Here is a 24537-nt window from a genome sequence, read left to right on the forward strand (position 1 = left end):
CCTCCGCCGGTTATTATTTTGTTCCTCTTAATCCTTTTAGATCACGGAGTTGTTTTTGCTCTGGAAAGTGGGACAGGGGAGAAGATGAGCCTCGGGGGTATTCTGCCACATCTAAGTGGGCAAAGGTTACAAAAACAGTTTAAACAATCACTATTCTAGAAAGAAAGGAAGGAAGAAGACCATCAACCCTTTAAGTGCCACAGACAAACCAGGTTTAGGGAGTCTGCTGTGCTTTCAGCCCCCAATCTGCCCCCAGATCTTAAGGGACCCCTTTTTTCCCAAAACCTCCTCCACTCGAGCTGGCACAGAGGACACGCTCAAAACACGCTTGTTGAGCGAACGGAGGAAAGACGGTCAGTGTGTTGTTCATTATAGGGAAAATCTGGAAATAACCTAAATATTCGGCAGGTAAATGGGTTCAATAAATCACAGAAACTATGTGGCCATTAACACGTGACATTCATATAAGATTTCCAGTAACACTGGAAAATTCGTAAGAGCCTGTGTTAAAGGAAATGAAGCAGAAGAGGAAACACAAAAGAAATACAGAACCTGAGGGGTACGACATGGGATTTTAGAATATATCACTTTCATAGGAAGAGCTTGCTTTTTCAAATAAAGGAAAAATAAACTTAGTTCTTTAAACGGAGAGCTAGAAGGCACTTAAAAAATACATTTGGTTTCTTTACAGGTCCTCAAATTCTCTTAACCATTAAAAAGATGTCGGTTGATGGCTACGTAACAACACACAGAAGGACGAGTGTGTTTGCCGACAGGTTATCCGGGAGAGAAGACGAATCCGGTCTTGTGAGGATGAGCAGATGGAGAAAGGAATTCTAATTCACATGTTAACATCCGCATTTAAAGCACAGCCTTGCTTTCCCAGAAGCAAATCCGTTCCTTGTTCTGAATTTAAAAAGTCAACAGGAGTCCTCCCCTTTAGTTTCTTAAATGCGGCTTATTTCGAAGGCACACTGTCAACACCAAACTTGCTGCAGATGCTTTAAGCAAGACTCAGCAGCAAGGAAAATGTCAACACATCTGTACAAAAACCCAGCACCTGTTTAGAGAAAACACAAAAGAAACGCTGCACCGTGCAGGGAGAGACTGTACCTTGTGCGGCAGTGACATTAGAAGACGGGGTTGGTGTGATTATCCCAAAATTAAAGCCAGTCCTAGGGAGCGCAAGGAGAGAGGTTAAAGAGGAACAAACACCGAAGGCACAATCCTGCCCTTCTTAATGTTATGTTTACAACTCATTTGTACGATCGATCTGCTCGTAGGCACTCACAACCGAGACGATAAACGACAGCAGAGTAAAAGTGTGGATCTCAGAGGCAGGAAGCCGCTCCAAGATCTCGAGGCGGGGAGCGGCAATCGGTGGGCGAGGCCAGGAGGCCCTGGCTGGGCTCTGCAGCCTGGGTGGGGACCCATGGTGCGGAAAGCTAAGCAGTGACGGAGATGCACCGGGCGTGGGGGCGTGGGCACGGTGGCTGGGGCAGACCGTCTGCCCCGGGACGGAGGCAAGGGAGCCGGGTCAGGGAGAACCCCTTAGAACCCACCCCGAGATCAAAGGGCTCATCGGGAGCACGCCATGCCGCTAGGGGACGTGGAGGAGAGCACGAACTCTGAGCCCTCGGCTGGGAAAATCCGGTCCGAAACCTTTGTGGACTCCCTCTATCAACCTCTCTCTCTCCTAACATCGATTTTCTTCAGATGTCTTGACCTAAGTCAAGACACCACGGTCAAAGAAGAAATTCGGCACAAGTGGGAACCAGAAGAGATGACCCACTGTGATAAAAGTTCAAATGGCAAATTTAAAACTACAGTTTTAAGGCATCAGGGGCCAAGCACAGCAAATACAGTAAGTACTGTAAGGACTTAGGTTTTGCTTACCCATCAGTGCCTTCCTCGAATGGACAAAAACCATCCAAGAAGATGTGTTAGAAGCATTTTATCACATTACAAAAAATAATCCTTTCTTTGTCTCAACCTTGGTGACGAAATTTTATCTAACAGAGGTGAGCCACTGACCCGGGGACCCAAACCTTTTCACCTTATTTTAAAAATGGGAAGAACAGTATCCGTTTGCAGCAGCGAAGACTGTTAAGTGTTTGTAAAACAAGCAATAACTCCCGGCGCCAACCTACTCTCTCAAAGTGGCTCCCAACGATCTTTGAGAGGATAAAACAACGATTTACATTAAAGAAAAAGTAATCTAATGATTTCCCCCTCAAATTCTATTCTAACCCCCTCTTGCCCTCGACGTGTTATGGCTGAAGGACACTCAGGAAACAATGACATCAGGGGAGAGACTGTGGGAAGCAGAATTCCAGTCCCAAGAGCACAAAGTGAAAGGGCTTCAGAGGCTTTTCTACTGGACCTGAGCACGCAGGCTTTCCACGGCCAAAAACCTTCGGACAGGTTTTTATCTCTGCTCCACAGAGCCCAGCTCCCCTCCGGGAGGAGGAGGACGCTCCGGCCCCCTTCACGGGGTTCAACAGAAGTGCCTCGGGCACAGAACAAAGGCATCCACCCTGTGAGGCGAATCAAGGCTCCCGTGGAATGATGGTCGGAAGACTTTTCCATTTTTCAAAATGACTCAACTTTACAGGTACAGTCATCATTATTCTTAAAGAAATGGGACAGGAACACTTCCCCTTATCTCCACAAGACCCAGATTTCCAAATGGCTGTGGTCCTTCACCACCTCCTCTCAGTGGAATGTAGCGCCCTCTCGAGCAGGAAAGCCAATCTCAATGTCACCCCCAGCCCCCAGATGGCGTCAGAACGCAAAGAGGTCAGTGTCATAAGCTAGAAGACCAACCACAGAACCTGACACAGACCCACTGCTCAAAGAAAAGGAGGCTAACCCTAGAAAACAAAACAAATACATCTATAGTAACACAGGTATACACTTGGGATGGAAAATGGGAAATACAGTTCGCCCTTGAACAAGGCAGGGGTCAGGGGCCCCCACCCCCATGCAGCTGGAAATCCACTTAAAACTTCTGACTCCCCAAAACTTAACCACTAATAGCCTCTTGCTGACCGGAAGCTTCACTGACATCATCAACAGTTGGTTGACCCATGTTATGTGTACCGGAAGCTTCACTGACATCATCAACAGTTGGTTGACCCATGTTATGTGTACGACACTCTGCCTTCTTACGATATGGTAAACTAAGAAAAATACTACGGAGAAAACCAAAGGAAAAACACATCCATGGTATTACCGGAAGTTACGGGAAAAAAATCCGCGTGGGAGCGGACCCATGCGGTTCAAAGCCCCGTTGTTCGAGGGTCAAGTGCAGACCTGCATGAAGATGATAAGCTAGTGTTGCTGACATCATACGTGTTACTGAAGGTGGTAAGAGCTCTGGGCTCATTCATATGCATTTAATAAGCAGATACATATACCTACTGACGGTAAAACTGGGGGAAGCTACCTATACGGTTGCTGGCGATCTGCCACAAAAATTAAGTTTGTTACTGACCCTGATGGAGAAAATGAGAAAGGCTTGCTGAACTGCCCAGCAGCAGATGGGGTAGAAGTCACAGCTGTTTCTATCTTGGATGCCCCTGGCCCTGAAATTATGGGAAGAAAAAAAAAAATGAGAACATGACAAGAAAGCTGTTAGAAACACTGTTCCAGTTTGTCATTCTCTGCAGGTCCAGCCTGTGGGCCTCACCGTGCTCTCCGACAGGTCAGGTCGACATCGAGGCCCATGAACTTACTTGCTCGCCGGCTCTGTCAGTGTTAATTCCAAACCAAAACAGGCCACGCTCTCCTCTCCGGAAAAGATACCAAAAGAATTCGAGGGTAGTTTAAATTGAAACCACTGAAAGTAGTTTTATAATTTTATGAGAATTTATAATAAAGTTTTAGAATTATGGAAATATACACTGAAGAAGAAAAAAAAAACCCAAAGAGAAATAGGTTAGTATGTGAAATATCTGAGTAGTGACTTCATGACCATTTGCTTTCTCCCTACCTTTCTGTATTTCTCAGAGTGGATGGTTTTATATTTAACAAATAACGGCTTTTTTAAAAAAATTACAAAGGTCATACGTGAGTATTGCCACACAGCAAAGCTAAAAGTGCAATCCATTCTCTTCCCTAGGTTCAATTTCACTGTAACTACTCATTAACAGTCTGGGGTATTATCTTCAGTTTTCCCCCTACTGCTCCACTTTAAGAGGGGGAGGAACAGGGAACGCTACATTTAAAAAGCCCAAACCAAATCACACGTTTAAAAAAAAAAAAAGGACATTCTCCCCAAATGAGTACAGGGTAGAGAATTTTTAAAGCTACTATAAAGCAATGCGGTGTGTATAAGGGTATTTGGTGCAACCTTGGTCATCATCTTGAAAAATCAGAAACGATCTCAACTATCAGCACAATACTGGTAAAACTTAACAGGGTGCAGGTCCTCGGCTGCGATTAAAACAAGTGACGTAGAGCGGTGTCAGATCTGGAAAGATGAACAGAGTTATGTATTGTAATGGGGGGAGGGCAGGTACCAGGTTACAAATCAACAGATACAGGATACACCTGTATTTTTGTTTGAAAAACAACAGTGAAGTAACCTTCCAGACACGCAGATTAAATTAAGGGTGGTTATTTCCGGAACTCGAATTTAAGAGACAGCGTTCATTTTCTACCTTATAGGTCTCTTCACCGCAGATGGTTTTGTGCATTTATGGTAGTTTTATAATCAGAAAGACAACAAAGGTACTTCCATTCTTAATTAATAAGAGAACTATTTTGCAAACTTGGAGACAGTATCTTCAGGGAGATTTTTCTACCCTCAGATGTCCTTTTCCTTTGGTTATCCAGCATGTGAAAACACAAGTAAACGTCTAGCAATGAAAGACAGGATTTCACAATCACCGCCGAATGATGCACGTCAGAAATATCTTTGCAAGTCCCGCTAACTGTTTAAGACGTAGGTGAAGCAAAATTTCTTAGGCTTCCTTGGTTCTTAAGTTCAGGAGGGACAAAAAGCTCTCTAAGGTGGGCCTTGAAGAGGCTGGGATGCATGGTCTTTCAAAACTTTCCAAAACATTAGCCAGAAATGGCAACCAGCTTCTTCATCTGAATCCTTAATAATCCTCACGGAATTTTCTTCTAACTGAAAACTTCAGATCCCAGTCAAGAAGGGAGACACGGCTCCCTCCCCTGGAAAGCCCGCCCGGTAACAGCCAGTCCTGCACTAATCCACATTCTGGACAACTGAGGGGTACGCACTAACGAGTGCAAGGCCTGTTTACTGAAGATGAACCCAATATCCAGCTTTCGATTCTAGAGAAAGGCAGAACGACTGTGCAGCTGAGGAGAAGACGATGTTCGGAAAGCGGGCGGCTCGGTCTCTAACGGAATTTGCCCGGACACCCCCCTGGGAGCATGAGCGAAAACAAAAGCCGGAGCCCAGGGAGTGCCATACACGCAGAACCGCGGGCGGCACAAGGCCCCAGAAGCCGAAAGGAACACAGGCCAAGTAAAGGGGCAGTAAAGAAGGGGCCAAGGGAAGGGGATGCTGCGAAGACCCCACATCATCAGCATCTACACAAGAGAGCTCTTCTGCTTCGAGTGGTTTGGGCAATGTGGACCCCTTGGTCAAAGCACTGACGGTGACTGTAAAAACTACTAATCTGAGCTAAGGATAACTCAGCTCGAATGGGTACTGGGAACTGTGTGAAGCCATAAAATCGGGACACTGACATCACTATCGTCTACTCTGAAATTTTTCTATTACCACAGATCTGTTTTCCTTTCTGCATTTTGCAAGCTTTGAATGACCACTGTGAACCAAGAGGACTCTTCAGTCCTTTTAGTAGAAGAATACAGCTCGAGTTCCACTCCCCTCCCGTAACTTTGATCTTCCGGCAAAAGGCCAGTGAAGACAACACAATTGCTCCTTTTCAGGAAAAGCGTTTTAGGGAAGATTTTTCTCCTACTGCGCTCAAATTTCAGAAGTCTGCAGGGCTGATGAAGGGCTCACGGATTTCCTGGACATTCTTCATTGACTGAAGCCTTCCAAATATCTCTTTACTTGATTTCCTACGTCAGCGGCCTCTGTGATCTAGAATACTAAACTCTCTTGTGGAGGGTTTCTTTCACCTTGATTTTCACTAAAATGAAAATGCAAACTGACCTGAGGCTTTATCACCAGATGACAACTGACCGGACACTGGCGTGGGCCCCGACGGCTTTAGGGAATTTATTAGAGATCCCTGTAACAGAACACAGGCAGAACATTCATGTGAAACCATTAACCATCCTTTAGAATAAAGAAACACGTAAAATGAGAACATAATTTAAAAGTAAGCAAGCATAAACACTTTCATTTAGTTTAATTTTTAAAAACCTTATAATCCAAAGTCAGTATGTTTAAATGCTTATCGTGTGTAAGAGTATATCAGAGCATGGAATATTCTGCAAGCTCCAAGAATACGGTCTTGCCTACCTAGCTTGTGGCTATTTTCCCAGCATCCAGCACAGTGCCTGGCACATAGGAGGCACCGGAACATCCGGTAATGAATAAGGAAATGAATGAAATGGGTTCTGGCTCTCAGTACACGTATAATAAAATTAAAAAGTGGAACTGTTCAACTTCTCCATCTTCAGCAAATGTTCCTTTACTCTTATTGGTTATGACTTCTGCTTACCCATGTGTTCTCCAAGGTCAACACAGAAACCTCCAGAAGAAGGACCAAATGCTAAACGCTTAAATGCCATTGTAACAAACAGAGAGCCATGCTGAGAACTCACAAGAGGCAAGTGGTGAGGTTCAATCTCAAACACAATGTGAAATTACTCCTCTCAGAGACAGGTGAGAGTGGCAGAGAAACCAGGTCTTCTCAGGGAAGGTTTCAGGGATAGCTTGATCTATCTGTCAGCTGTCTCCAATTGTCTTCTTCTGGATTAACTGTTTACTATATAACTATTTACAAGATTTTTGTAAGAGACGATGCTCATCAGGCAAAAGCCTAAGCGTAGACGTAAGGGATACCACTGCGTACGCAAGCTCCGAAAAACAGGGATTGCGGGAGAAAGCTGGAAAAGCCACCCCGCCAAAGCACTGATCCTGAAAGGTACGATGTAAAAGCCACAGAGGGAAGAAGGTACAAGAGCCGGCCTCCAGCTCTGGCTCCAGCATTTCCTAATCGTGTGAGCTTGCATCGGTCACTTGTGGCTCAGGTTCTCATTAGGGAAACACATATGAACACCTGCCCCGTTCTACTGCACACGGTTGTCGTGTGGGTTATTGAAGGTAACGTTCAATGAAAGGAAATCACATGCCCAAATCACCCAAACAATCATGAAGGTACTGGAATTGTGACCCCAGATTCCTAGAGGCAGAATGTCAAATGGCCTACAAAGACAACCTCAGGTCCTGACTGACCTACTGTGTCAAGACTGACATAAATTCTAGGGAAAGGATCACAGGTCTTTGTCGGACTTCTACTTTGTTAAAACAAAGCCGAGACTTGAAACACCACTGTCTTCAAAGACAGACGTCGAAAGGCCGTTCACGAGAGCAAAAACCAGGAAGTCACCTGTTTAGCCGGGTTGGCAGCTGCCGGAGTCACCGCTGGGTGGGGCGCTTTGGCTGCAGGGTATGGCACCGAAGAGCTGAGAAACACAAAAGCGTACACTCAAGAGAAAGGCACGGGGGTGAAAATGACCTTCATCTCTGTGCCTGCCTTCTAGCCAATAAATGATACCAATATCGGGCAGAATCTGTTTGGGACCCTATCCAAAGTCATGTGACACTTTTCTGAAGAATCGCTTCTTTAAATGAAATGTGCGTCTCCAGCATAAAAGTCAAAGCAGTGAGCTTAAAACTTTTTTCCTTCCTGCCATCCTGAGAATGAAAGTTAAAACTATTCAGAAGGAGAGCTTTTTTCTTACCTGGAGAGTAAGCCCCCTCCCGTCCCCATCCCCGGTTCTACACTCTGGGGAATTTAGAACTCGTACGCCTAATGCTCTTTTCCAAGCCTGAGTCTAGACACGAGTCTAGAATCGTGCCGGATTCTCTTTTCCAAGCCTGAGAAAATGTTCAACTGGACCCACGGGTTGTATATGATCTGCTGTGATAAATGGCTCCAAAGTGTTTCTCAAAGAGGAGACATTCAGCTTCTCACAGCAACCACCCCCGAGAGCCCAGTGCTCACCAGGTCAGTGTACAAGAGATTCAAATGTACCGCTGTTCTGTATAACCTGCACCTTTGCTGCAGTCTGAAAGGGTATCTGCTATTTGTAGAAAAGAGATCTTTACGTTAACTCTGAACGCGGTGTGCAGGGAACGGTTATTTCAGTAATTATTCAGTGGTCGTATGTGAAGGGAAAAACCGGCCTGCTTAATGCAATCAAGGATAAGAGTTCTATTCTCGGCTCCTGGGAGCAATTCATTTATCTGTCCTCAGTCCAAAGCTACCCTGACTGGTAAGTATAGCAATAGTAGCCGTAGGATCTGGTTTTCTTTTTCTCAATTCCCCCTAGGCTAGGGAGGATTGGTATTTTTCCATCAAAAAATTAATGTGGAAGAGGAAAGACAAAAATAAGCTCATGCCTCATGGAAGAAAATTATCAAACGATTTAGCAATCTTACAAGCACCTCACGATTCTCGGCTGGATTAATACAGAGACCTTCCCAAACTTTATTAGATTGAGAGACAAGAAAAAATGGAGTCATTTTCAGTGAAACAAATCCCCTTCGCTTTTCCCTGAAGACAAAAGAACCTATAAATGTGTTCTCCGAAGAAAACAAGTCTCTGTTCCCCTGAGATGTCCCACCACAGGAAGGAGGAGTGTGCGAGCAAGGCTTCTGGGGCTGAGAAAGCCCCAGGCAGACATGGCAGACTGGGGAAAATGTGGTCTGAGCTCATAAAAATCACAAGGGAAATAATCTTTTATGCTTTCCAAAGACAGACAAAAAAGAAACTACCAGTAAAAATGAAAGCAGCAACTTATCCAACTTTAGAACATGTTTTTATGCCCAAAACTTAGTTATGACGCAACGGTAAGTTAAACCACGCATGGAACAGGGTGAGTGTCATTACTGTTCCAGTTGCTTGTGATAACGCTATCGAATCCCTCGGGGGTTCTGAGTCCCCAGACACACACCAGGAACTCACACGCTGGGCCGTGTGACAGCCCTGCAGAGAAATGCCGTTCGGCGCAGTTGCTGACAAACCAAAGGACTACACTGGATCTGTCGTGATCCAAGAGAGCGACAGAACAGAGCGGTGACTTAATTCCACTTTCTAGCAGCGCAGGCCTGACAGGGACAGTCAGAACCTCATCTGATGGGCTCCGTTCCAGAAAACAGAAGTCAGAGGACCGCAAGCAGAAGCGGCAATGCACCGGCGCTCCAAGGAGACACCTGACAGCAGAGGTCTGCAGATGACGTCGCATTACCGGTGACACTTGAGTGCTTTTTTTTTTTTTTTTAAATGCTTTTTGTAAGTTTATTTTGAGAGAGGGAGAACATGCACAAGTGGGGTAGAGGCAGAGAGAGAGGGAGAGAGGATTCCAAGCAGGCTCCCTATTGTCTGCACAGAGCCCGATGGGGGGCTTGATCTCATGAACCGTGAGATCGCGATCTGAGTTTAGATGGAGCTTAACTGACTGAGCCACCCAGGTGCCCCTCGAGTGCCACTTTAAAACATGTGAATGAGGGGCGCCTGGGTGGCTCAGTCAGTTGAGCGTCCGACTTGGGCTCAGGTCATGACCTCACGGTTGGTGAGTTTGAGCCCCGCGTCGGGTTCTGTGCTGACGGCTTGGGGCCTGGAGCCTGCTAAAGATTCTGCGTTTCCTCCTCTCTCTGCTCCTCCCATGCTCATGCTCTGTCTTTCTCTGTCTCTCAATAATAAATAAACGTTAAAAAAAAAAATTTAGAACACGTGAATGAGTAATGGGGTCTCTCCGGTCTTGGATGGTGGTTCCTGGAGAAAAACCCTTCCAACAGAATCTAAGTTCTCTGGCTCCCCATGCCCCAGACCACTCTGATAAAGACTAACTGCAGGGGAAAATCCAAAATATCATAAACACGGGAAACTGTCTCAAAGACTGCCTGGAATGCAGAAAAGGCACTCTGCTCTCTGTCACCTGCCACACCCTATCAGAGCCACCCGCACAGGTGGGCTGATGTGCGTGTGTTGTAGGGGTGCGTGTTCCACACACAGATATAAGACTGAATTATTAAGTCTGTGAAGCATTAAAATGTCACCTAGGCCCTTTCTTAATGTTCTTTAAAGGTTAATGAACTTCACCAAGGTAAATATACTGTTGTGAAAGGGGCCAACTATTCATTCTTCTACCCTATTTTAACATTTTTCTTAAAGTAATCTCTAGACCCAACGTGGGGCTCAAACTCACGACCCTGAGATCAAGAGTTGTGTGCTCCACCAACTGAGCCAACCAGGCGCCCCTATTTCAACATTATAAAGGGCTTAAAAACCAAGGAAACTGGTTATGCCCTAGTTCGATACATCTTAATCCTGACCACGAGTATCTTGTTATGTACTCACATCCGACATAGCGGATCTAACCCACGAAAGCTACTCAAGTTAACCAATGAACTAGGAATTTTTGGTAATAGTTTAAAGACAGGTAAGGCAAGTAAGGAGACAGGACAACATCTCAAGAGCAAATGAAGAAACAGAGCAAACAGAAATCAGGAGAGAAAAAGAAAGATGATGATAGAAGATACGGAAAACAAAAGCCATCCGTCCATTTTCTCACCTGTCAGATGGGCAGTCACCCTGAAGTCTGGCCATAAATGTGACACCCCAGGCAGAGATACGGGCAGGCAGGCACCGTACAAGGCTTGTGGGAAGACAAATAAATGTGCCAACAACAGTCACAATTCCACACACGTAACTATCCAAGCACACAGATGCCTCCTTGGCCCCAGCAGTCCTGCACTGGAGAATTTATCCTACAGATACAGCTGCTCAAGTGTGCAAAATGATCAATGTGTCCAATAGGATTCCTGATAACAACAGAAGATGAGCATCCCCAATGTCAATCAGTGGAAGGGGGGAGAAAAGAGCTATCGGTTCATTTTTAGGAGTTTCTTATGTTTGGCAGTGAAGATTGTGACTGCCGACTGTTGTCCCCTATTGGCCAATTTTATGTCCCTGAAGACTCAGATATTATCCAAGATATCATTAAAGGTCTTCTAACTCAAACTGCGGTTCTTGAATGTCCAGATGTCAAATAACTTACATAATGTAAATTGGAGCTGCATTAGAGTTCTGAAAAAGATCTATGTTAAATGTAAACACAGGATTCTGTTACGAATTTATAAGGACGTGGAAAATGTCCACAACTAAGTTTCATGACGAAGCTGAAACAGGAAGTTACAAAGCAGCATGTATTCCAACTTTACTTTAAGAAACAAAATTTTCACACAATAAAGATGAATAAGTAAATAGAATAAAGATTTTAATTTTTCTATCTGGTTTTCATAATGTCTACAATGAGTATTTATAATGAGAAAAACCTTGAGGATCAGTTTTTTAAAGGTTATGGTCATTACTACAGTTATTTTTAAAGTGGGGCAACATCTTTAAGTCAGTGAAAGAAAAAACTGTCAACCCAGAATTCTTGGTGAAAAGATCTTTTAAAAACAAAGGTGAAATAAAGCCTTTGGCAGACACATAAGAGCTGAGAGAATTCAGATCTACGCCTGAAGAAATGTCAGAGGAAGCCCTTCAAGCAGAAGGAAACCCAAACAAAGAAATGAAGGACACCGGAAATGATAAAACCACCCATGTAAGCAAAAGAGGTTTTTTTTCTTCTTTGGATCTCTTTAGCGGTGTCTGGGTGGCTCAGTTCAACGGTTAAACGTCTGCCTCTTGATTTCTGCTCGGGTCATGATCTCACGCATCCTGAGTCTGAGCTCCGCCTTGAGCCGCACTGTCAGCCCAGAGTCTGCTTGGGATCTTGGGATTCCCTCTCTCCCCTTTTCTTTCTCCCCCTCCCCTGCTCACTCCCTCTCTCTCTCTCCCTCTCTCTGTCTCTCAAAAGTTAAGTAAATATTAAAAAAATCAATTTAAAACATAATCAACTATTTATAACAACATATCATGGAATTGATAACGCAGGTAGAAGGAAAATGTACAAACAATGACGATATTGCAAAGGTGGGCAGGGCAGAAATTGAAGAATACTGCTCTAAGATTCTTATGTGATACCTTAGTGGTACGGTGTCACTTGGAGACAGACTGGGGTAAGTTAAAGATGTGCACTGTAACCATAATGCAATCCCAAAGTTAACACACAGTGTTATAACTGATAAACCAACGAAAAAGATAAAAGAAATCATAAAAAATATTCAACCCAAAAGAAGCTGCAGAAAAAGAAGAATAATGGAACAAAGAAAAGATGAGACAAATAGAAACCAAACAGCATTATGTTGATTTAAACCCAACATGATATAGGGGGGCCTGGGTGGCTCAGTCAGTTGGGCGTCCGACTTTGGCTCAGGTCATGATCCTGAGGTTCGTGAGTTCGAGCCCTGCGTCGGGCTCTGTGTTGACACCTCGGAGCCCGGAGCCTGCTTCAGATTCTGTGTCTCCCTCTCTCTCTGCACCCCCCCCCCCCCACTCATGCTCTGTCTCTCTCTCTCTCTCTCTCTCTGAAAAAGAAACATTAAAAAAAAAAAAACCCAACATGATATAATCACATTGAATGTAAATGGTCTATGCACTCCAATTAGAACAGATTGGGTGCCTGGGTGGCTCAGTTGGTTAAACGTCCGACTCTTGGTTTCAGCTCAGGTCGTATCTCGTGGTTCGTAAGTTCAAGCCCTGTGTTGGGCTCTGCACTGACAGCATGGAGCCTTCATGGGATTCTCTCTCTCTCCCTCTATCTGTGCCCATCCGCCCCCCACTCTCTCTCTCTCTCAAAATAAGTAAACTTAAAAATAAAAAAAAGTAAAAGCTAAGTAAAATGAATCTTGACGCTTACTTAACACCAAGACAATTTAATCGGGGGGGGGGGGGGTGTCTTTCCAACAAATGGTACTGGGACAACTGGATATCCACTTGCCGAAGAATGCGGTTGGAACCCAATGTCACACTATTTACAAAAATTAGGTCACAAAGGATCAAAGACCTAAACGTAAGAGCTAAATCTAAAACATTTAGAAGAAAACATAGGTGTAAACCTTTGTGACCTTTGACTGGGCAAGGGTTTCTTAAATACGATTACAATACCCAAAGCAGAGGCAGAAAAAAATAAAAAAATAAACTGAACTTCACCAAAATTAAAACTTTTGTGTTCCAAAGGACACTATCAAGAAAGTGAAAGGTCACCTGAAGAATGGGAAACAAACAATCCATTTTAAAAATGGGCAAAGGATCGGGGCGCCTGGGTGGTTCAGTCGGTTAAGCATCCAACTTTGGCTCAGGTCATGATCTCGCAGTTCGTGGGTTTGGGCCCTGTGTCGGGCTCTGTGCTGACAGCCCTATGTCTCCCTCTCCCTTCCCTGCTTGTGTTCTGTCTCCCTCTCTCAAAACCAAATAAACATTAAAAATAAAAAAAGAACCAGAAGCTTCCTGCTGAAACCACGGGTCATCACAACTATTTATTAAAGCTCACAGACTTTTCTACTAAAAAAAGGTGAATTTTACTATATATAAATCGTGCCTCAATTTAACATATTTTGCTAAAGTTAAAAAACAAAACAAATCAGATCAGGTCACACACCTACCCCAAAGCATCCAACGGTCAGCAGCCAGGTCCTGACCGAGGTTCACTAGATATTACCGGATACGGGAATCCACACCCAACTCCCTGACCTCCTCTCCCCGGGCCCTCTCTCCCGCTCCGGCCACCGGCGGCCTCCTGGCTGTCCTCAACCGGTCAGACTCGCCCCTGCTACAGGCCCTGTGCTTGGAGCTTTCTTCCCTAAGATATTCACGAGGCCTGCTCTCTGACCTTTCGGACTTTACTCAAATGTCAAGTGTCAAAAGCCATGGGAAGGCCTAATTTTACGTACGACAGGAAGATGCAGCTTCACGGGGCAAGCAAACAGGGTCTGGTGTTTCTGAGATACTTTAGTCATGAGCCATGGAGGAGAGGCACCTTCTTTGGCCAGCCTCTTTGAAACGGTAGCCCGTACCCGGAGGACCTCCTTAAATCCCTTCCCTACTTTAGGGTCCTCTGTCACACCTGTCACCATCTTAAATACTTCCTGTCTTACTCATTTCCCTTATTGTTCGTCTCTCCGTGACCAGGGCAGAAGCGGTTGGTTGTCTTTTGCCTGCTTTGTTTAAACGCTTTATCCCCAGCACCTAGAACGGAGTATTAAGCATTTAACGAAGCATTCGTTGAAAGACATAAACAAACGCCAAAATTCCTGAAAGAAATGACGTGTCAGGGGTGTTTTGGTAAAAACAAACCAACAAACCAGCAATCCCACCATGTTAGGCCCCCCCGCCCCCACCCTGTCTTGGTACTCTGCCTCCTGCCAGGCCTCTAGCCATCCCAGCCTTCTTCTAACTCTTTCAACTTTACTGGGAGAGGCGGTTTTGCGTATCAATTATGCTTAGAGTTAACCTAGTACTCAACAAATGGTCACCAAAAGGAACTAGTGCCAGGCGGGGCCTGCAAGCTAAACAACTGTACTGGAGCCCAGTCCTGTAGGGAAGGAAGAGAAAATTTCTTCAAGATTCCTTCTGAGTTTTTTTGGTCTATTTTTCTCAAGTCAGAGAAGAGGGCACACTGAGAACTGCTCCTCCGACCCAGCCCTTATCAAAGATCTGCTCAGACGAACCATTCGAGGGAAACAAAGGTTAAGAAGGTTAAGTGAAATCACGAAGAGGTGCTTCTCCGTGGTTAACGGCTGAAGTATCTCAGAAACACCAGACCATACTGCTTTCACCGTTAAGCTGGATTTTCCTGCCTTATGCAATATTCTGCCTTTTGGTGGCTTTTCTCCGCCTTCCCTACACGAGGAATCTGGCTATAATTCCCAAACTCGAATGCACAGTTCTTTCCCTTGGGAAGTTCACAACAACCACAAATGCCATCTGGGTATAAACAGCATACCAAAGCGTCAAGGTCACTACAAGATAGGAGAGTGGGTAGGCTTGTTTTTGGCTGTCAGTACAGCCCTGAGATAACTAAGAAATCCCTGGAACGGGCGGGGTTGATACATGGACCAACGTGGAATCAAGGGAAGGCCAGCGGACCAGCAAAACAGGGCCACTCGATAAGGCCAAAACAGAGCAGTGAGCAGACCTGCTCCGCGGGGGTGGCAGAGAGCGGGCCCCATGTGGAAAAAACACGGGGCCCGCGGCTGTTCATCCTGCTGCTGGACGAATCACCGGATACCAACTCCCTGAACGATGCTGGTCTTCACCATCCCTACGTTCAGACTGAAGACATGCCCCTCAATTCTTCCCTATGCCCGGGAGAGGGTGCGGTGGACTAGAGATCTAACCTAAGAGAACCTAAGGCTCTGCCGGCCGAGTCTGCGTGCCAGCAGCACTGCTGCCCCCTGCAGGCAGTTCCTCGCTATTATGGAAGAGCTCAGTGGGCTGCGACATACTGGAGAGCAGTCACCTACCCCATCGCCGCAGAGGGGGCTCCAGGATTGTTCTTCAGTTCCTGCACGTTTACCACTTGAGGGACATTCTTCAGAGTTGATTCAGTCAAAGTACTTACAGCTATTTAAAGAGAGAGGAGAGGGGCATGTTAATTGCCGTACAGGATCAAAAATTCCAGCCATATATAAACGCACAACCAGGACATGAATTCAAGCAGTAATCTTATTACGTAAAGGAAATCTACTCTGGGTAGTTCTGCAGCTCTGTGATCAATGGGACGGCCGGCCTACTCCATTCACAAAGATTATGGGATGAGGCTCTGCGCAATTTAATCAGACGTACTATTTTAGGGAAAAAGAACCCTGGCCAGCTTTTAAAGGGTGGAGCTGTGGCACCTGCCACATTGTTGGCTCGTCCTGAAAAGGGGCAGAGAGAGTAGGAGCGTAAGAGAGTAAGAGCGGTGTTCAGGTTGAGGATTTCTGCCACCCACCCGCCCACCCACCCATTCTTTCGCATGGGCGTCACCAGATTCTTTTAGGTGCTGGGAATACAAAAAATGTCCAAAACCTAGTTTCTTCTCTAAAGGATCTCACGGCTTAGTGAGGCAGACGCATGAGTAAGACGGAGCTCGGGCAAGAATGGTTGGGGGAAAGGCCAAGAGCCTGAACTAACCGAATGGCAACAGGAGGGACACCTTCTTATACCTACGAGGCAGGTCAGCTTTCACATCTTTTTTTGCCTTAGGGTTTAAAACTGCATTCACATCTTTTTTTGCCTTAGGGTTTAAAACTGCATTCCGAAACACTAACGTTTTCTAAGTAACTACCAAGACGGCCCGAGCAAAGCTCCCGGGTCTCCTCTATGGACATTTCTGGCACAGTGGAAGGCTGTGGCCGAGGTAGGACGGCGGGCCTGTGATGGCCTGCTGTCATTCCCTCCTGCAGGGAAGCGACCAGGCTCGTCCTGCCTGAGCCCACACACATGTCACCTTTCACATCCAAACGTGCCTACACCTCAGAAATGTTTGCTTCCAAAATGTTTGTTCCACTCTCCCGCTGAGTGGAACAACCCTACATTCTGGCCGATTTTAAGTTTATAAATCATCAACTCAGTCGGCTTGATCTGGGGCCTACTCAGCGCAATGCCGACCAAGATTCTGCACGTTCCGAGTAACATTTAAAGAAAACATCAGAGGATTCTATTTGTTCTGAAGGCCCAAAGGTACCTTAGAAAGCTACCTTGTTTGTGTGCTTTCATACCTGCTTTAGGAGCTTTAATAAGGGTTTTAATATTGGAACTTTTCTTAGAACGCTTTCATCACTGTACAATGGTAATCCTTTTTTGTCATAATCAGACCACTATGTCCTTTTAGTCTTCTAAAAAGAACTGTCCAAAGGGATACGTGTTCCAAGCAGTGCTAAAATCCACAACCAATTTCCTTCAACTAACACAAAAACACTTGCTTTATGGCGGAGTTTCTCGACTTCAGCAGTATTGACATTTCGGGCCTGGGTAATCCTCTGTTGTGGGGGTGTCCTGTGCACTGTAAGGTCTTTTGTGGCATTCCTGACCTCCACCCGCTAGAGGCCAGCAGCACCGCCAACTGCTGGTGAGGAATGCGGGGTGAGAAGAGCCTCCACTTGAGAACCAGTGGCTTGTACAAACTGATTAGTGGTAACTGACGCGCTCAAGGCCAACTACTTAGAAACCCTAACACAGAAGATTCTGGGTAGCCGCAAAGCATTGACAAAGTGCAAGCGCTGATTATGATTAGTTCGCTAGACTTTCCGTCTGTAAAGGCTAACCCAGCCGTCTTTAAGAAAACGCCGTACCGCAACAGAAAGAGCACAGGGGTGGAGTCTGGGTCCTGGAACTTACTGGCTGGGTAACCGTCACCTCTCTCACCTGACATCACTCAGAAGCAAAACGGGCGCACGAAGACTCACCTCCCAGGGGGGGCTGGGATCCTTATGACACTATCAGGCAATTTTTTTTTTTTAATTTTTTTTTTCAACGTTTATTTATTTTTGGGACAGAGAGAGACAGAGCATGAACGGGGGAGGGGCAGAGAGAGAGGGAGACACAGAATCGGAAACAGGCTCCAGGCTCTGAGCCATCAGCCCAGAGCCCGACGCGGGGCTCGAACCCACAGACCGCGAGATCGTGACCTGGCTGAAGTCGGATGCTTAACCGACTGCGCCACCCAGGCGCCCCGACACTATCAGGCAATTTTTAATGGCTTAAAGCAGACACTGTTCAAAAGCAGGGATCAACAACTTCATCAGAAAACCACTCGACTGAATGCGGCGGGTCTAATACCTCCCCCCAAAATGAAAAAAGCGTCGGATCTAGTCTCTGCCTTCTTGGAACCCTCTCCCCAGAAAGGGGCGGGGGTGAGGAGGCTGTCCCAACGGGCCTGTCTTCTCAAGGGCAGCAGAGAGAGCCGGCTGTTGCCCGGGACCCGCCGTGCCTGCCGGTGACTGCCGAGGCTCCCGGTCAGTCTCCGCAAAGTGCAGGGCAGCCGTGTTACCTGGGGCCTGACTGGCCATCTGCCGTCTCAGCGCTGCAGCGGCGGCCGCCTGGGGAGCCGAGATGGGGTGGGAAGGACCAGGTGCGCCGTGTTTCACGGTTTTTGTTGCAAGCATCGTGCTATCGGCCCCTTGAGGAGTAAGTTTGCTGGTAGACGTAGACACTGAAGGAAAAAGAAACCCAAGCGAGAGAGTGGGTCAGGGAGGAGTGCACAGAAGTGGAGACGGCAAATCCCCCAGTGTGAGGTCGCAGGGAAAACGCGAAGGTTAAAGATGCTTCGGCATAAACACACGAAAGTACCGATAAACTCCCAGGCTGGCGCCTCGAAGCTCCAAACGTGCCGCGTGCTGTGTGCCTGCTTGACTCTGCCAGCTACAGCACTTGACACAAGCATCTCCTCTGATACAGACCGAGACAGAACTTACCGGCCAACAGAGGTCAAGGCCTCGCTCTCCTCTCATAAAAATCTCTCCATTCCAGCACCTCCCGATCGGTAAGTGCTTGTTCCCTGTTAGAAGTCACTTCAGTGTGGGGTGCTCGGCCGCTCAGTCGGTTGAGTGGCTGCCTCTTGATTTTGGCTCAGGTCGTGATCTCATGGTTGTGAGATCGAGCCCTGTGCCGGGCTTCGTACTGAACATGCAGCCTGCTTAAGCTCGCTCGCTCTCTCCCTCCCTCTGCCCTGCTCACGAGTGTTCCCTCTCAATTTCACTTCAGTGTGAAATCCTGACACTCTGGAACGGAAGGTGTGACAGTCCAATAGTGGTCACCTCTGTGAGCCAATGCTGGGGCAAGCATGGCAGCTGGCAAGGTCCAGGGCAGAATATGGCTAAAATAATGAGCTGAAACGAGCCAGGATTTGAAAGGCATGAGTTACGGAGATGTGGCTTTAGAGTGAGGCAGACAGCCTCCTCCTCTTACACCTGAAACGACCGTTTTTGCTGTTGTTGTTTTTATGCATGTTTATACATAATCTCTACACCCAACATGGGCTTGAACCCCCGACCCCGAGATCAAGAGTTGCTCATTCCACCAACTGAGCCAGCCGGCCGCTCCAACACCTATTTTAGAAACACAAGCTAGACTCAACAGGGAAGCTGTGTCAGTGTGAGCCCGGTGGGGTCCCTCCTTCCTACCTCTTTCAAGGGGACCCACCTCCTTTGAATTTGTCTTCTCATTTCTGAAACACTAGCGGAGATGGGCCGGACTGGACTTACAGGGGTGACAGTGGCACGGTTCCTCCACCGGACACAAACCTGACAGGGATCTCACCGCTTACTTACCTGAAGTTCCCATCACGCCGGGCGAACCATGAATCAGGTGAGATTTGGCAAAAGGCGCTGCCTGCGGCAAGACGCCGGGCTGGATGGAAGGGGTGCGAACCACAGGCGCGTGCCGAGGGGCCTGCACCGCCGCGTCTTCGTCCTTACAGGACGCCCGCGTGTCTTCGCTCTCCAAAGACTGGGACACGGACGACGTGGAGCTGGCTTCGTCCAAGTCTTCATAGTATCTCTGCGACAGGAAGGCTGACCGAGACAGGCTGGCTACGAAGCCCGAAACAAACACAAGAGAGACGGTTCAAGCGAGTCTGAGAGCTATGTTACTTTCACTGTCGACGGAGAACTATCCAATTTAAAAACACTTTAGCGATGACTTATTTTAAGTGGAAGAAGCCGTGGTGGAAGGTGAACACATATGATTTTGGGTCTTTGCTCAAATGAAGCTTTGAAAACCCGAGCTGCGTAGGACGGGAACACTTTGAGTGTCGAACAAACAACAACAAAAAATGTGAAGTAAGAGACGAAATAAATGCAAATGCAGGAGACCTCGAGTCCCCACCAGAAGCTCTCACAGGCAGAATGACAACAAACCAAGGAAATTACCAGACAAGCGTCCACCAAAGAGTCACTTTGCAACAACAAACTTAAGAACAGGCGTCGCACGAACTGGGAAGACTGAATGTCCTCAGTCCCGGTGCCTCCAACATGCCCAACCATCAACTGCTTCTTTTGAATCAATTAGGTTTACAAAAAAAAAAAAAAAAAAAAAAAAAAGTCACTGAAATTAATCCTGACTTTTCCCGCTCTTTCTTTTTTTCCTTCTGTTAAGCGATGAAGGAAGGCTTCCTGCCGTTTTGGAATACATTATTACTTCCTGTATACTAGAAAAACCATACACCAAACAAAAGACCCAGCCCTTTCGCAAGTTGTTTAAGACCGTTGCTAACATCTACTGACTTCCTGCCTTACAGGCCCATCACTCCGCAAGATTTTGTCGCAATAAGCAAAAACAACCGAAAACCATCGCTACCTGCTGGGACTGCTGCACTCGTCGATTTGGTGGCCGTGAGCCAAATGGGACTAGGTGAGACAAAAATAATTGAAAGTAATTTAATGAAAATTTCGAGTTGTCAGCTTCACCAGCCACGCAACAACTACGTGTGGCTACCATACTGGAGTGCACAAATATAGAATATTTCTCTGTTCGATGAAAGTTCTACCGGACAGCACTTTGCCAGAGTATTCTCGTGCACGTACTTCTGCAACAGGGTCACTCAGAAATACCATCCCAAACCACCAGCACTGCTAGTAAAACTGCAGTGCGTATTTCCCCGAGACCGTACTTGGTGCAGGTGCCGTGAAAGGGATCTATATAAATTATCCCCTTTAATCCTAATAACTACCCTAGAAAGTAAAAATTGCTATGATTGGACTTTATAACTAATGCTTAGAAAGGCTGGGGTGCCTGGGCGGCTCAGTCAGTTAAGGACCCGAATCTTGGTTTCAGATCAGGTCATGACCTCACGGCTTCTTCGTGGGTTCAGGCCCGGCATCGGGCTCTGTGGTGGCAGCGTGGAGCCCGCCTGGGATTCTCTCTCTCCCTCTCTCCCCCACTGTGCCGTCTCTGTCTCTCTCAAAATAAATAAAAAACTTGACCACATTCTAAACAATATCACATAAGACTGAACCCTGTGTGAGGGAGAACTGTGACCCCATGACCTTTGCCCCTGGTTCCACACCCATAAGGTTATGCTGCATCAGACGGCAAAGGGATGCTGCAGACATAATTAAGGTTACTTATCAGTGGGTCTTAAAATAGGAAGGCTAGCCTGGATCATCCAGGTGAGTCCAATGTAAAATCTCACAAGCATTTAAAGGCAGAGGAAGTCAGAGAGCTGAGGCATAAGAAGACCGTGCTCTCGCTGGCTTGCAGATGAAGGGGCTGGGAGCACATGGCAAAGAAACACGGACCTCAGTCCTACAGCTGCAAGGAACTGAATTCTGCCAGCAAGTGGAATGAGCTTAAAAGCGGACTCTTCCCCAGAACCTCCAGGCAAGAGCCCAGCCCAGCCACCATCTTGACTTCCGCCCGGGAGCCCCGAGCAGAGGACACAGTTGAGCCCCTCTGTGCCTGGACTTCTGCCCCACACATCTGTGATGCTTTCAGCCGCTAAAGGTGGTGCTTTCAGCCACCAAATCCGTGGTAATTTGTAACAGTGTGTGCAGAAAAAAAATACAACCTCACATTTTCTCAGGGCCACCGTGCTCTAAAAGAGTTCTCTAAAATCTTGGTTCCCGAGAGGTAATAGCAACAAAAGACGATTCACATCCACTGCCTTCAAGAACTGGATAGAGAGAGAGACTGACATTACTACGTAACTCCCAAGGTCTGATATAACCCGGGAGACCTCGCAGTTTCCTCCTTCATCATCGGGAGGCCATTCGCTGACCTTGGATGGAGAGAGAGCCACTGGATGAGACATACAAGGGCTATGCTCACTCGCAGAGGCCAGGAGGCTGGAAGGCCCAGTCTCCCAGCGGTGCTGTCCTCATAGCTGATGTGAGCCGCTCCCTGCCTGGGCTCAAGGATGCAGCTACCTCCTGGCATGAGAAAAGGGGCCCATTGAAACCTAAAGAATCTTTTTCTGCTTAAACTCCAACTCAGATTAGAAAAGGCAGAATGCCATATCAAGAGAAAAAAAGAAAGACTAAAATCATTATCGGTAGATGCAAACGTCCCATCTCATGGGGAACATGCAGAAAGTGTCCCCTTTGAGCTCAAGACAAGGATGCCCACTCACCACTTTAATGGACTCTGCACTGACCATCCTAGCCAATGAAATAAGGAAAGAAAAAATAAAGGAACAAGAAAGTAGAAACAAAAGTGTATCTATGGAGACTATAACTATTCCCATAGAAAGTCCAAGTAATAGCCACAGACATTATTTGAATAAATGAGTTTAGCTAGGCTGCTGGATACAAAATCAAACATAAAAAAATCCAATATATTTCTATTATCACATCTAACATAAAACATAAAATGAAATTTAATGAAAAAAACCCATAAGAACATCAAAAATATGAAACTCTATGAATAAATCCAATAAAAGATGTGTATGTCTGTCATGAAGAAAACACTGAGAAATTAAAGACCCCACTAAACACACACCATGTTTAGGAACTGAAAGATCAACACTGTACAAACATCAATTCTCTCAAGTCAGTCTAGAGATTTTATGCAATCCCAATCAAAATCTCAACTTTTCTTCTAGAGTTGAGGGATACAGAATTTAGCAAGACAATTCCAATATTAATATGGAAATGGAAAGCAAGAGCCAAAGCATTCTAGATCACAGGTCAGCAAACTAAGACCATGAGGCAGCTACCTGTTTTTATAAATAAAGTTTTATCGAAACACAGACAAGCCCATTCGTTTGTATACTGCGTATAGCTGCTTTCTCATCACAAGGGCAGAGTTGAATCAGGTACAACAGAAATCATGGGGCCAGCAAGCCTACTATACACATATATATACATATGTGTATATACATATATTTTTTACATTTGTTTATTTTTGAGAGAGAGAGAGAGACAGAGACAGAGAGAGACACCCAGCGTGAGCAGGGGAGGGGCAGAGAGAGAGGGAGACACAGAATCTGAAGCAGGCTCCAGGCTCCAAGCTGTCAGCACAGAGCCCGACGCGGGGCTCGAACTCACAGACCGTGAGATCCGGACCTCAGCCGAAGTCGGATGCTTCACTGACTGAGCCACCCAGGCGCCCCTTTACTACCTAGACCTTTAAGAAAAAAAGTTTGCCAACCCCTGTCCTAGACTGTAGAGCTTTCTGTGATGATGGCATTACTCCATCTATGTTTCCCATCACAATAAACACTAGTCACAGGTGCCTACTGAGCACTTGAAATGTGGCTACTGGGTTTGCGTAACTGAATTTTTACCTTTAGTTTTTATTAATTTAATTTAAACAGCCTACTGTATTAGACAGCACAGCTTCAGAACTTAGAAAAAGAACAGTACTGAGGCTTTATTTTAGTAGGAGTTAATTAAGGCAACGTAGTAGCAGTGGTTTCTAACCAGTGTATGAGACCAACAGACCTGCACACAAGGATAACTGATTTATAACAAAGGTGGCCACAAAGCAGTGAGGAAAAGCAGTCCTTTCAATAAATATTATTGGGATGATCAGCTAGCTAAATACAAGACACGTATGTCTCGGGCACAAATCAATTCCAGATAGTATAAACAAACATGGTACCTCCACACAATGGACAACTATTCCGCGACGAAAAGGAATGAGCTACTTATGTATGTGTGCATCACGGGGGAACCTCAAAAACACACTAAGTGAAAGAAACCAAACCGAAAAATTAGATGTGATCCCATTTATATGCAATTTCCAAAAAAGGAAGATCCACACAGAAGGAAAAGACATCAGTGGCTGCCGGGGCCAGAGGAGGAACGACCACAAAGAAGCATGAGAAAACTTCCCGAGGGGTGCAGGTGTTCCCAAACTGGAATGTGGTGACAGCGATACGATTCCGTAAGTTTAATAAAAATTCTCAAACTCTGTGTTTATAGAAGATGAATCTTATGTAAACCATACCTCAATACCATCGCTCAGAAGAAAACCAATTCCAGGTAGGTGGTAAATCTAAATCTGCAACGCAAAACGTTAACATTTCCAAACAATGAGAAAAGCGCGTGCATACTCTTGTTACCCCGTCCTACAGAAGGATTTCTCAAACCGAACACGGAAAGCACCAACTGCCCAAGAAAAGGCTGGTAAGTCTATTTTAAAACTAAGCTCTTCTGTTTTTGCCAAAAGACATCACCGAGAGGGAAACAAGTAACAGAGGGAGTCCCTACAACCCATATAACCACAAAGGGCTGGTATCCAGAATGAATAAAAAGTTTTACAAATCAGTAAGACAGATCACCCAATAGGTAAATGAGCAAAGATGGCGTCACACACTTCACGAAAGTCAACTATTAACTAAATATTTAGTAACACGTAAAAGGGTTACACCAGAGTTTCAAAGGAAAAAAAACTGACAATACTAAGCTTGGCAAAGATGCAGAAAACTGAAATAGTTTTACCTTGATGGTAAGAGTAAAATAAGCTGGTACAACCACTTTGGAGAACT

At 45.9% G+C, this 24537-nt stretch overlaps 1 protein-coding gene across 8 annotated transcripts in view; it reads right to left on the reverse strand.

Annotated features, from left to right (window-relative positions):
• The window catches only part of NUP214 (nucleoporin 214), a 94409-nt gene that overhangs the window by 31302 nt on the left and 38570 nt on the right, over positions 1-24537 (reverse strand). For 7 of the 8 annotated variants that reach the window (XM_047098203.1, XM_047098197.1, XM_047098200.1 and 4 more), the window contains exons 22-28: positions 19379-19639; positions 18100-18261; positions 15590-15689; positions 7563-7638; positions 6158-6236; positions 3497-3587; positions 1114-1175 (exon numbers count right to left, since the gene is read on the reverse strand). In XM_047098203.1, the coding sequence (XP_046954159.1) occupies positions 1114-1175; positions 3497-3587; positions 6158-6236; positions 7563-7638; positions 15590-15689; positions 18100-18261; positions 19379-19639 (831 nt within the window). The remainder of the gene's footprint in view (positions 1-1113; positions 1176-3496; positions 3588-6157; positions 6237-7562; positions 7639-15589; positions 15690-18099; positions 18262-19378; positions 19640-24537) is intronic. The other variant, XM_047098202.1, reaches the window with a different exon arrangement.

Source organism: Lynx rufus, unplaced genomic scaffold (genome assembly GCF_022079265.1).
Source record: "Lynx rufus isolate CCGP_SWC_20201006 ecotype Redwood Valley unplaced genomic scaffold, mLynRuf1.p SCAF_44, whole genome shotgun sequence".
In the NCBI taxonomy this organism is placed as follows: Eukaryota; Metazoa; Chordata; class Mammalia; order Carnivora; family Felidae; genus Lynx; species Lynx rufus.